At 44.5% G+C, this 13,936-nt stretch overlaps 1 protein-coding gene across 1 annotated transcript in view; it reads right to left on the bottom strand.

The window, feature by feature from the left end:
• Positions 1-13,936, bottom strand: part of LOC139375119 (all trans-polyprenyl-diphosphate synthase PDSS2-like) — a 49,932-nt gene that overhangs the window by 11,414 nt on the left and 24,582 nt on the right. Inside the window, exons 4-5 of the mRNA XM_071116597.1 lie at positions 4,575-4,649; positions 412-585 (exon numbers count right to left, since the gene is read on the bottom strand). Of these exons, the coding sequence (XP_070972698.1) occupies positions 412-585; positions 4,575-4,649 (249 nt within the window). The remainder of the gene's footprint in view (positions 1-411; positions 586-4,574; positions 4,650-13,936) is intronic.

Below are 13,936 nucleotides of genomic sequence, written 5' to 3' on the forward strand. Positions count from 1 at the left end.
TGGGCTTGGGCGGCAAAAGTCGAGTCATGCATCCCCCGAACCATGACCCGCCAAACCACGCTTCTTAACACCCGCCCGCTTAAGCCGCTTGCCAACTGCACCAATGTGTCAGAGGAAACACCGCTCACCTGAAGACCAAGGTCAGCCTGCATGCGCCCGGCCCACCACAAGGAGTCGCAAGAGCACGATGACCCAAGTAAAGCCCCCCCCGGCCAAACCCTCCCCTAACCCGGATGTGGCTGGGTCAATTGTGCGCCGCCCAATCACGGCGCTTTGGGATCGAACCCGGGTCTGTAGTGATGCCTCTAGCACGGTCTCAGACCGCTGCGCCATTCAGGAGGCCCCTTCCGCCTCATCATTATTGAATTATTATAAAGACGAAAACTACGAGTCATAATATGCAGTACTTGCCTTGTGGCCCAGTGATAGATGCTTGCCGTATTTGTAGGCCAGTCCTTGGGCATCTTTGTCATGTTTGGCGAGCTCCATCGCTGCCTGACAGCTTTTCGCCAGCAAGGCACCATGGGACAAGAACCTCTGCTCCTCCCACGTAACCATGTTGATGTCATCAGTCAGGCTCTTGTCCTGAAAGTTTACATCAAACGTTATGTATTCAGTTCTGACTGTTCCCATTGTGTGGAAGTACATTTTTATCCCAGTAGTAGCCTTTTGCAGGAATATATGATGACACTCTTATTCATGACAAAAAAAACAAGTCGTTTAATAGAATAAGATGCAATCATTTGCTGTTAGTGAAAGAGCAAAAACATTTTCATCTTTGCATTCTAAAATAATTAGAAATAGGCATCTATTTCCTATTATATACTTTATTTCCATGAACATTGCAGAATAAATATCTCACCTTTTCTGTGATGGTTTCCTATTAGCCTATACGCCTAGAACAAGTTAGGATAGGCTACCATTCGTCCCATCATTAATTTAATTGGACACACTTCACAGTAGTAAATAGATAAGCTATTTCAAGTATTTTGCTCTATTTGATACGATCCGAAGCGCAGTTTAAAATCCTTAAGAGTCTTGATGCACCTGTGCGTCAATCTAAGTAACATAATAAAATAAATGTAAATTTAAGCTAAAAATATTTGTTTTGCATGGGCTGCGTCTCAAACCATCGCATCCGTTTATGTTGGCCTTCCGCATCTGCGGTGGAAGGTGGCCGAGCTACAGCAGTGTTAATCAGACTATCCCGAAAATCTTTAAATAATTCCATATGTTAGCTTAGTAGACCGCCTTCCATCCAGCTGCAAAGAAACCACTACTAAAGAACACCAATAATAAGAAGAGACTTGCTTGGGGCCAAGAAACACAAGCAATGGACATTAGACAGACTGGTGGAATTCTGTTGTTTGGTCTGAGTCCAAATTGCGATTTTTGGTTCAAAGCACAGTGTCTGTGAGACGCAGAGTAGGTGAACGGAATATCTTCGCATGTGTGGTTCTTACCATGGAGGTGGTGGCGTGAGGGTGCTTTGCTGGTGACACTGTCAGTGATTTATTTAGAATTCAAGGCACACTTAACCAGCATGGCTACCACAGCATTCTGCAGTGATACACCATCCCATCTGGTTTGCGCTTAGTCTCACTATCATTTGTTTTTCAACAGGACAATGACCCAAAACACACTTCCAGGCTGTGTAAGTGCTATTTAACCAAGGAGAGTGATGGAGTGCTGCATCAGATGACCTGGGCTCCACAAATCACCCGATCTCAACCCAATTGAGATGGTTTGGGATGAGTTGGACTGCAGAGTGAAGGGAAAGCAGCCAACAAGTGCTCAGTATATGTGGGAACTCCTTCAAGACTGAAAAGCATTCCAGGTGAAGCTGGTTGAGAGAATACCAAGACTGTGCAAAGCTGTCATTAAGTCAAAGGGTGGCTACTTTGAAGAATCTCAAATAGAAAATATTTTGATTTGACATGATTCCATGTGTGTTATTTCATAGCTTCGATGTCTTCACTATTACTGTAAAAATAAAGAAAACCCTTGAATGAGTAGGTGTCCAAACTTTGCGGAATAAATTCCTTACCTTTTCTGGCTGAGTTCATATTCCCGAAGAAGCCATACAACATATTACTATGCGCATCTCTCATTGTGCCTATTGTATATTACAATTGAACGTTTCCTCAAACTGGTGACAATGTAGGCTATTTATGCCTCCTGTACCGTACCACCTGTTGTTTTTGCAATCTCTTGATTTGTGATGATTTTGGTGCAAAATCTTATGACCTTTCCCATCACCCATGTTTACATTTTTGATCTATTTTCCAGACATGTTACTGTTAATATATACATACAGTACATTACACACACACACACACACACACACTACCAGTCAAACGTTTAGACACCTACTCATTCAAGGGTTTTTCTTAATTTTTACAATAATAGTGAAGATAAAAACAACCCACTTGGAATCATTTAGTAACCAAAAAGGTGTTAAACAAATCAAAATATATTTGAGATTCTTCAAAGTAGCCACCCTATGCCTTGATGACAGCTTTGCACACTCATGGCATTCTCTCAACCAGCTGCATGAGGTAGCTCTTCCAACAGCCTAAAAGGAGTTCTCATATACTGAGTACTTGTTGGCTGCTTTTCCTTTACTCTGCAGCCAACTCATCCTATTAAATCTATTTTATTTTTTTACCCCCTTTTTGTGGTATCCAATTGTTAGTAGTTACTATCTTGTCTCATTGCTACAACTCCCGTACGGGCTCGGGAGAGATGAAGGTCGAGAGTCATGCATCCTCTGAAACACAACCCAACCAAGCCGCACCAATGTGTTGGAGGAAACACCGTGCACCTGGCGACCTGGTTAGCGTGCACTGCGCCCGGCCCGCCACAGGAGTCGCTAGTGCGCGATGAGACAAGGATATCCCTACTAGCCAAGGACCTACCGGTCGCGGCCGGCTGCGACAGAGCCTGGGCGCGAACCCAGGGTCTCTGGTGGCACAGCAATGAAGTGCCCTAGACCACTGCACCACCTATCCCAAATCTATTTGATCAATTTCGAATCCACAAAATGTGGAATAAGTCAAAGGGTATGAACACCTTCTGAAGGCACTGTATACAATGTTTGCAATTTATTAGAAATAAAAAAAACTAAAATATAAATGTATGTAAGTATTCAGACCCTTTACTTCGTACTTTGTTGAAGCACCTTTTAGCAGCGATTACAGCCATGTGTCTTCTTGGGTATGATGCTACAAGCTTGGCACACCTGTATTCGGGGAGTTTCTCCCATTCTTCTCTGCAGATCCTCTCAAATTAGATGGGGAGCGTCACTGCGCAGCTATTTTCAGGTCTCTCCAGAGATGTTAGATTGGGTTCAAGTCCAGGCTCTGGCTGGGCCACTCAAGGACATTCAGAGACTTGTCCCGAAGCCACTCCTGCGTTGTCTTGGCTGTGTGCTTAGAGTTGTTGTCCTGTTGCAAGGTGAACATTCGAACCAGTCTGAGGCCCTGAGCGGTCTGGAGCAGATTTTCATCAAAGATCTCTATGTACTTTAGTCAGCATCGAGTCAAAGAGCAGTCTCCCAGTCCCTGCCGCTGAAAAATATCCCCACAGCATGATGCTGCCACCACCATGCTTCACCGTAGGGATGGTGCCAGGTTTCCTCCAGACGTGACGCTTGGCACCCAGATAATCTTGTTTTTTTATGGTCAGAGTCCTTTAGGTGACTTGACAAACTCCAAGTGGGCTGTCATGTCTTTTACTGAAGAGTGGCTTCCGTCTGGGCATTCTACCATAAAGGCTTGATTGGTGGAGTGCTACAGAGATGGTTGTCCTTGTGGAAGGTTCTCCCATATCCACAGAGGAACTCTGGAGCTCTGTATGAGTGTCCATTGGGTTCTTGGTCACCTCCCTGACGAAGGCCCTTCTTACAGTGTATTCAGACCCCTTGACTTTTTCCACATTTTGTTACAGCCTTATTCTAAAAAGGATTACATTAGTGCCTTTCCAAATCATGTCCAATGAATTGAATTTACCACAGGTGGACTCCAATCAAGTTGTAGAAACATCAAGGATGATCAATGGAAACAGGATGAACCTGAGCTCAATTTCAAGTCTCATATCTAAAGGGGCTGAATACTTATGTAAATAATATATTTCACGTGGTTGCTAAGCTAATCGTCACGCAATCCCTTCTCAAAGTCGGTGTATATGGCGAAGAAACGTGCCTATGTTCCTTGAAAGTACGTAATGTCATGATTCCAAAGCTATTCGATATTACAGAGAGCAAGTTAATTATCTAACATCTCAGAAAGGATTTGTAATGTTGTACTTCTTGTTGACGAAATTCGAGCTAATGTTGGGTCTTTGAGCTAGCGCCCAATAGACACCCATTCACTCCTTGAAGGAGAGCGCTCCTTGTCCCAGAATGCACTGTGTGGCCCATTGATGTAGCGTATGTTAAGACTCCACTCTGTGAGGCACATCGATCTGCAGGTTGAACATGGTGAGATTGTAGACTCCTAAATTGACAGTGCAGTTTGTTTAGGTGAGTTTACAGCTAACTAGTTACACTGTCCCTGGTATGGAAATGGTCTTACCTCCAAACTGTTGGGCATCTCATGGTAGATTCCCTGCACCAAGTCACCAATGGCACTTGAGATCAACTCCACAACCTGTCAAACACAAAAAAAAAGCTTTTGTTAACCACCATGAAAGCACTTTATGTAGTATTGAAATTGCTCTAAAGAGAGATGGTATAGGGCAGGGTTCCCCAACAGGATTGTATTTGGACCCCAAGTTTTCTGAGCAACAACAGTAAAAATAATCTATATACAATACCAGTCAAAAGTTTGGGCACACCTACTCATTCAAGAATTTTACTTTTTATTATTTTCTACATTGTAGAAAAGTAGTGAAGACAAAACTATTAAATAACACATATGGAATCATGTAGAAAACAAAAAAGTGTTAACAATTTGTATTTATTTTATATTGAGATTCTTCAAAGTAGCCACCCATTGCCTTGATTACAGCTTTGCACACTCCTGGCATTCTCTCAACCAGTCATGAGGTAGCCACCTGGAATGCAATTCAATTAACAGGTGTGCCTTAAGTTAATTTGTGGAATTTCTTAATGCGTTTGAGCCAATCAGCTGTGTTGTGACAAGGTAGGGTTGGTATACAGAAGATGGTAATTTACCAAATAGGGCTAAGTCCGAACAGCTCAACTGGCCCCCCGGGTGGCGCAGTGGTTAAGGGCGCTGTACTGCAGCGCCAGCTGTGCCACCAGAGACTCTGGGTTCTGTCGTAACCGCACAATTGGCCTAGCGTCGTCCCGGATAGGGAGGGCTTGGTCGGTAGGGATGTCCTTGTCTCATCGCGCACCAGCGACTCCTGTGGCGGGCCGGGCGCAGTGCGCGCTAGCCAAGGTTGCCAGGTGCACAGTGTTTCCTCCGACACATTGGTGCGGCTGGCTTCCGGGTTGGATGCGCACTGTGTTAAGAAGCAGTGCGGCTAGGTTGGGTTGTGTACTTTCAACCTTCGGCTCTCCCGAGCCCGTACGGGAGTTGTAGCGATGAGACAAGATAGTAGCTACTAAACAATTGGACACCACGAAATTGGGGAGAAAAAGGGCTAAATTTTTTTAAAGAGAAATGACAATCATTACTTTACAACATGAAGGTCAGTCAATGTGAAACATTTCAAAAACTTTGAATGCTGCTTCAAGTGCAGTCGCAAAAATCATCCAGCTCTATGATGAAACTGGCTCTCAAATCAAATTTAATTTCACATACGTGTTTAGCAGACGATATGAAATTCTAGTGTTTCTAGCTCCAACAGTGCAGTAATATCTAACAATTTCACAACAACACACACAAATCTAAAGTACATGAGGACCGCCACAGGAAAGGAAGACCCAGAGTTCATTAGCGTTACCAGCCTCAGAAATTGAGGCCCAAATAAATGCTTCAGTGTTCAAGTAACATTCACATCTCAACATCAACTGTGTGAATCAGGCCTTCATGGTCGAATTGCTGCAAAGAAACCACTACTAAGGGACACCAATATGAAGAAGAGACTTGCTTGGGCAAAGAAACATGAGCAATGGACATTAGACTGGTGGAAATCTGTCCTTTGGTCTGATGAAACCAAATATTTTATTTTTGGTTCCAACCGCTGTAGGTGAACGGAAGATCTCCGCATGTGTGGTTCCCACCATGAAGCAGGAGGTGTGATGGTGTTTTGCTGGTGACACTGTCAGTGATTTATTTAGAATTCAAGGCACACTTAACCAGTGTGGCTACCACAGAATTCTGCAGCAATATGCCATCCCATCTGGTTTTGGCTTAGTGAGACTATCATTTGTTTTTCAACAGGACAATGACCCAACAAATCAAATCAAATGTATTTATATAGCCCTTCGTACATCAGCTGATATCTCAAAGTGCTGTACAGAAACCCAGCCTAAAACCCCAAACAGCAAGCAATGCAGGTGTAGAAGCACGGTGGCTAGGAAAAACTCCCTAGAAAAGGCCAAAACCTAGGAAGAAACCTAGAGAGGAACCAGGCTATGTGGGGTGGCCAGTCCTCTTCTGGCTGTGCCGGGTGGAGATTATAACAGAACATGGCCAAGATGTTCAAATGTTCATAAATGACCAGCATGGTCGAATAATAATAAGGCAGAACAGTTGAAACTGGAGCAGCAGCACGATCAGGTGGACTGGGGACAGCAAGGAGTCATCATGTCAGGTAGTCCTTGGGCATGGTCCTAGGGCTCAGGTCCTCCGAGAGAGAGAAAGAAAGAGAGAAGGAGAGAATTAGAGAACGAACACTTAGATTCACACAGGACACCGAATAGGACAGGAGAAGTACTCCAGATATAACAAACTGACCCTAGCCCCCCGACACATAAACTACTGCAGCATAAATACTGGAGGCTGAGACAGGAGGGGTCAGGAGACACTGTGGCCCCATCCGAGGACACCCCCGGACAGGGCCAAACAGGAAGGATATAACCCCACCCACTTTGCCAAAGCACAGCCCCCACACCACTAGAGGGATATCTTCAACCACCAACTCACCATCCTGAGACAAGGCTGAGTATAGCCCACAAAGACCTCCGCCACGGCACAACCCAAGGGGGGGAGCCAACCCAGACAGGATGACCACATCAGTGAATCAACCCACTCAGGTGACGCACCCCCTCCCAACACACCTCCAGGCTGTGTAAGGGCTATTTGACTAAGAAGGAGAGTGATGGAGTGCTGCATCAAATTACCTGGCTTCCACAACCACCCGACCTCAAAACAATTGGGATGGTTTGGGATGAGTTGGACCGCAGAGTGAAAGAAAAGCAGCCAACAAGTGCTCAGCATATGTGGGAACTCCTTCAAGACTGTTGGAAAGGCATTCCAGGTGAAGCTGGTTGAGAGAATGTATTTTGATTACCACATGATTCCATGTGTTATTTCATGTCTTCACTATTATTCTGCAATGTAGAAAATAGTAAAAATTAAAAACCCTTGAATGAGTAGGCGTGTCCAAATGTTTGACTGGTACTATATATGTATTTTTTACATTTTTATTGTTGGACATAAGACTAAAATCACTTGGAGCTGGTGTTTTAATGCTGGAAATCTGAAAATCCCCAAAAGTATTCCCACGCATAAAGAGATGTGTGCTCTTATACAAATGTAAGCAAGGTTTGAAATGATTATGTTTTAGTCATTGGGTAACACTTTACTTGACACCCAGTGTCATAATATGGTCATAACACTGTCGTGACATATTGCATTATTTTACGGCTGGTTATGACATCTTCAAAAGTGTCAAAACCTACCACACAACGCAAAATATTCCATTACACCATAGCCTACATGTCAACAGTACGTTTATGTTGCACAACATTTCATGAAATTGACCATATTAAATTGTAATTGCGCACAAGGGAAAAAACACATTTGAATAAATGTGCGCTTTGACACTTATGCAGGTGTCATAACCAGCCATAAAATAATGCAATATGTCACAGATGTAAATATATATGTGTTATGACGCTGGGTGTCAGGTAAAGTGTTACCCAAATATTAAATCTGTTTGGGCTTCTTGCAGAAAATGTGCAGTCTACAAATTATTTGGAATTATGTTCCCGGTGCCCTGACCATCATCTCAAGAAGAAAATTGTCCCACGGCTGAATTTAGTTGTTAATCCTTGGTATAGAGGATTCCCATCCTCTAGACTAAGGGGTGGCTGTAAACATAAGGGTTGAGTGTGTGGGTGTCTGGGCTGTGAATTGACCAGATCTAACATTATCACATTATCAGACCAGTGTGGACTGGCTGAGGACTGCCTGCTGTTTTCTTTAAGTACACACAGACTGAGCTTTTTCAATTTTTATTTTATTTATAGCGACCTCCAGTTTAACGTGAATTATTATGAGGCTTTATCAGGTGTCAAGTCTGAGGAGCTGGAAGGCAGATGGCAAGGCAGAAATCAGGAAATGTCATGGGGGCTGTGGGGGTTGATGAGGCTCTTGAGCAGTGGTCTGACATCTGTTGCTGTGGATCTTTGTCATTAAGAACCCAACTCGGTATTGATACCTTCTTCTTGTTTTAGATATAACTTCACTCTGTTCAACAGTGTTGCTGTGTGGTATCGTATGTTCTTCACTAGCACCCTCTCTCGCCTTCAAGGAATTCTACTTGGTCCAGGTGTGCGGGCATGTAGTGGAATAAATGTTCCAAAATTTTAAAAAGGTTCTTCTTACTTCATTAGTTTTTTCTTATTTAGGATTCAACTTGCCCCATGTAAAAGTGTGATCTTTGGGATGCCAAGTTAAAGATTTTGGGGGGGGCTGAACAGCTTTGTCTCATTAAGCTCCACTAAACTTTTGTGTCTTCCGTCTGCAGTTGCAATATCCCTCTTGCAGGGGGCATCCATGACTACATTTTAAATAGCACCCTTGCTCACACATGTGATACTAATCGTCCAAAGTAAATTCAATCAGACACCTTATTTAAATCTCAATCCATGATTTTTACAAAAGGTTAGCTTTATCTTCTTTCACAACCAATTTCATAAAGGACAGTGTATGGGCAAACATTTACATGTCTACGTAGACGATAAGAAAAAAATGATTCATACGTTGTACTCCCTCAATACATTCAAGTCGTTTTTTCATAATTTAAAAGTGGTTGCACTGTCTGTCTCTAGTCTTAGTAGTGACCTCTGGGTAACAAGCCTCACAAAAGGCCCAAAAGGACAATGCCTCTAAAGTGCTACCAGATGTGCTAGCTGGCTATGAGGAACATTTTGGGGGAAAGTATCAGATAAGTCCCCGCCTCCCCCTTACTCTATTCCCAAATCTAGGCGGATCGTGTTTTGCCGACAGGTCTGTGAGGGAGAGAAACCGGAGCTGGGCTCTGAGATCACTTTACCATTTATACAAGTACCGGCCTAGGATTCCTCTCAAAGCCAGGACGCATAATCCAGATGAATTGCTCTCCTAAAAAATATATATTTTGCAAAACCACAGTGCTAATGCTACGACTGCTACTACAGTTATGTCTGTCTTGGTGACACACAAAAAAATACAATTTAACATCATTACAACTCAAGCAATTGGTGAGTTCAAAACATTTTATTCTCCATTAAGGATTGAATAGGGTTCTCTATTTGTCATTGTCTTTTGGTTTAATAGGCAGTGTCATGAACATAGTTTAGACACAAGTGTGAGTACTAATTGTTTTGATATGTTCCGGGTAGCCTCTGAGATTAACATTGACGAATACACGGATATGGTGACTGAGTTTCAGGAAATGTGTAGGAGATGTTGTACCCACCGACTTAAAACCTACCCAAACCAGAAACCCTGGATAGATGGCAGCATTCATGCAAAACTGAACCAACGCATTTAACAATGGCAAGGTGACTGGGAATATGGCCGAATACAAACAGTGTAGTTATTCCCTCCGTAAGGCAATAATAAAAAAAGAGCCAAATGTCAGTACAGATACACAGTGGAGTCGCAATCAAACGGCTCAAACACGAGACACATGTGACAGGGTCTACAGACAATCACGGACTACAAAGGGAAAACCAGCCACGTCACGGACACCGACGTCTTGCTTCCGGACAAGCTAAACACCTTCTTTGCCCGCTTTGAGGATAACACAGTGCCACTGACATGGCCCGCTACCAAGTGTATTGCTGTGGGCTTTCCTTCTCCATGGCCGACGTGAGTAAGACATTTAAGCGTGTTAACCCTTTCAAGGCTGCCGGTCCAGACTGAATCCCTAGCCTCAGAGCATGCACAGACCAGCTGACTGGAGTGTTTACGGACATATTCAATCTCTCCCCTATCCCAGCAAAGGTAACTTATCACAGGGGTCCTAAAAGGGTGCGTGCTCAGCCCCCACCTGTACTCAGTGTTCACCCACGCCTCCAACTCAATCATCAAGTTTGCAGACGACACAACAGTAGTAGGCCTGATTACCAACAATGATGAGACAGCCTACAGGGAGGTGGTGAGGGCCCTGGGAGAGTGGTGCCAGGAAAATAACCTCTCACTCAACAAAACGAGCTGATGGTGGAATTCAGGAAACAGCAGAGGGAGAACGCCCATATCCACATCGACCAGACCGCAGTGGAGAAGGTGGAAAGCTTCATGTTCCTTGGCGTACACATCACTGACGATCTGAAATCGTCCACCCACACAGACAGTATGGTGAAGAAGGTGCAACAGAGCCTCTACAACCTCAGGAGGCTGAAGAAATTTGGCTTGGCCCTTAAAACGTTTACAGATGCAGCCCGACAGGATGCTCTCAATTGTGCATCACTGCCTGGTATGGCAACTTCAAATGCAGGGCTCTCCAGAGGGTGGTGTGGTCTGCCCAATGCATCACCGGGGGCAAACTACCTTCCCTCCATGACATCTACAGCACCCCATGTCAGAGAAAGGCCAAAAAGATTATCAAGGAGATCAACCACATGAGCCACAGCCTGTTCACCCCGCTATCATCCAGAAGGCGAGGTTAGTAAAGGTGCATCAAAGCTGGGACCGAGAGACTGAAAAACAGCTTCTATCTCAAGGCCATCAGACTGTTAAGTAGCCATCACTAGCCGGCTTCCACCAGGTTACACAACCCTGCACCTTAGAGGCTGCTGCCTTACATACAGACTCACTAGCCACTTTAATAATGTTTACATACTGCTTTACTTATCTCATATGTATATACTGTATTCTAGTCAATGCCACTCCGACATTGCTCAATCTAATGGAGCGGCAGGGTAGCCTAGTGGTTAGAGCGTTGGACTAGTAACTGGAAGGTTGCAAGTTCAAACCCCCGAGCTGACAAGGTACAAATCTCTCGTTCTGCCCCCGAACAGGCAGTTAACCTACTGTTCCTAGGCCGTCATTGAAAATAAGAATTTGTTCTTAACTGACTTGCCTAGTTAAATAAATAATATTTCTTAATTCCGTTCTTTTACTTTTAGATGTGTGTATTGTTAGAGCTAGGAACACAGGCATTTCGCTACACCCGCAATAACATCTGCAAAATGTGTATGTGACCAATAAAATTTGATTTCAACATTTCACCTAGGCTATGCTTTCCCATGCTTGTGAAACTTTTACCTCCAGTACTCCCTGTTAACCCAAGAGTGCATGGCCACTCACGTCTCCAACTCAATCATGAAGTTTGCTGAAGACAAACGTGGTAGGCCTAATCACCAACCACGATGACACAGCCTACCAGGAGGAGGTGAGGGCCCTGAGGGAGTGGTTTAAGAAAAATAACCTCTCCCTCAACAAAATTAAGCTGATCGTGGACTTCAGGAGACAGCAGAGGAAGCACCCCCCCTCATCAGGGCTGCAGTGAAGAGGGTGAAACGCTTCAAGTTCCTCAGTGTGCACATCACTGACAACCTGAAATGGTCCATCCACACAGACAGTGTGGTGATGAAGACACAACAGCGCATCTTCAACCTTTTGGAGGCTGTAGAAAATTGGATTGGTCTCTAAGACAAACACATTTCTACAGATGCACCATTGAGGGAATCCTGTCGGCCTGTATCACCACCGCCTGTTATGGCAACTGCACTGTCCACAACCGTAGGGCTCTCCAAAGGTTGATGCAGTCAGCCCAATGCATCACAGGGGGCACACTGCCTGCCCTTCAGGACATCTACAGCACCCGGTATCACAGGAAGACCAAGAAGATCATCAAGGACCTCAGCCACCCGGCCTGTTCACCCTGCTAGCATCTAGACGGCGGAGACGGTACAGGTGCATCAAAGCTGGGACAGAGAGAAACAGCTTCTATCTCCAGGCTATTAGACTGTTAAATAGTCACCACAAGCCAGCCTCTGCCCTGAACTTAGTAACTGTTACTAGCCAGCTACCACCCAGTACTCTGCCCTGCTGCACTATGTACATAGTCATTGAACACTGGTCACTTTAATAATGTTTACATACTGTTTTACCCACAACATACAGTGCCATCGGAAATTATTCATAACCCTGGTCTTTTTCTACATTTTGTTACGTTAAAGCCTTAATCTAAAATTAATTCATTTTTCCCCTCATCAACCTACACACTAACCCATTTTGACAAAGCAAAAACAGGTTTTTAGAAAAAAAAAGAAAGTCAACCAAAATCACATTTACATAAGTATTCAGACCCTTTACTCAGTACTTTGTTGAAGCACCTTTGTCAGCGATTACAGCCTTGAGTCTTCTTGGGTATGATGCTACAACTTTGGCATGCCTGTATTTGCAGGGAGTTTCTCCCATTCTTCTCTGCAGATCCTCTCAAGGTCTGTCAGGATGGATGGGGAGCGTTGCTGCACAGCTATTTTCAGGTCTCTCCGGTCGGGTTCAAGTCCGGGCCCTGGCTGGGCCACTCAAGGACATTCAGGACATGTCCCGAAGCCACACCTGCGTTGTCTTGGTGTGTGCTTAGGGTTGTTGTCCTGTTGGAAGGTGAACCTTCACCCCAGTCTGAGGGCAGACAGAGCTTTGGATGAGGTTATCCTTAAGGATCTCTCCGTACTTTGCTCCATTCATCTTTGCCACAATCCTGACCAGTCTCCCAGTCCCTGCCATTGAGAAACATCCCCACAGCATGATGCTGCCACCACCATGATTCACCATAGGGATGGTGCCAGGTTTCCTCCAGACAGGACACTTGGCATTCAGGCCAAGGGGTTCAATCTTGGTTTCAAAAGTCCAGAGATGCATTTCTTATGGTCAGGTGCCTTTTTGGCAAACTCCAACCGGGCTGTCATGTGCATTATACTGGGGAGTGGCTTCCATTTGGACACTACCATGAAGCCTGTTTGGTGGAGTGATACAGAGATTGTTCCCTGACCAAGGCCCTTCTCCCCCGATTGCTCAGTTTGGCCAGCGCTAGGAAGAGTCTTGGTGGTTCCAAACTTTTTCCATTTAAGAATGTTGGAGGCCACTATGTTCTTGGGGAGGCACAGATCTGGTACCCTTCTCTAGCTCTGTGCCTCGACATAATCCTGTTTCAGAGCTCTACGGTCACCTCCCTGACAAAGGCCCTTTTCCCACGACTGCTCAGTTTGGCCGGGCAGCCAGCTCTAGGAATGGAGGTGGTCACTGTGTTTTTGGGGGAACTTCAGTGCTCCAGAAAAGTGTTGGTACCCTTCCCCAGATCTGTACCGACACAATTATTTAAAAATACAAGATTATTTCACTGTATCACAATTCCAGTGGGTCAGAAGTTTACATACATTGACTGTGCCTTTAAACAGCTTGGAAAATTCCAGAAAATTGTGTCATGGCTCTAGAAGCTTCTGATAGGCTAATTGACATAATTTGAGTCAATTGGAGGTGTACCTGTGGATGTATTTCAAGGCCTACCTTCAAATTCAGTGCCTCTTTGCCTGACATCATGGGAAAATCAAAAAGAAAACCACTCAGAAAAAAATTGTAGA

Source organism: Oncorhynchus clarkii, chromosome 19 (assembly GCF_045791955.1).
Source record: "Oncorhynchus clarkii lewisi isolate Uvic-CL-2024 chromosome 19, UVic_Ocla_1.0, whole genome shotgun sequence".
Taxonomy (NCBI): domain Eukaryota; kingdom Metazoa; phylum Chordata; class Actinopteri; order Salmoniformes; family Salmonidae; genus Oncorhynchus; species Oncorhynchus clarkii.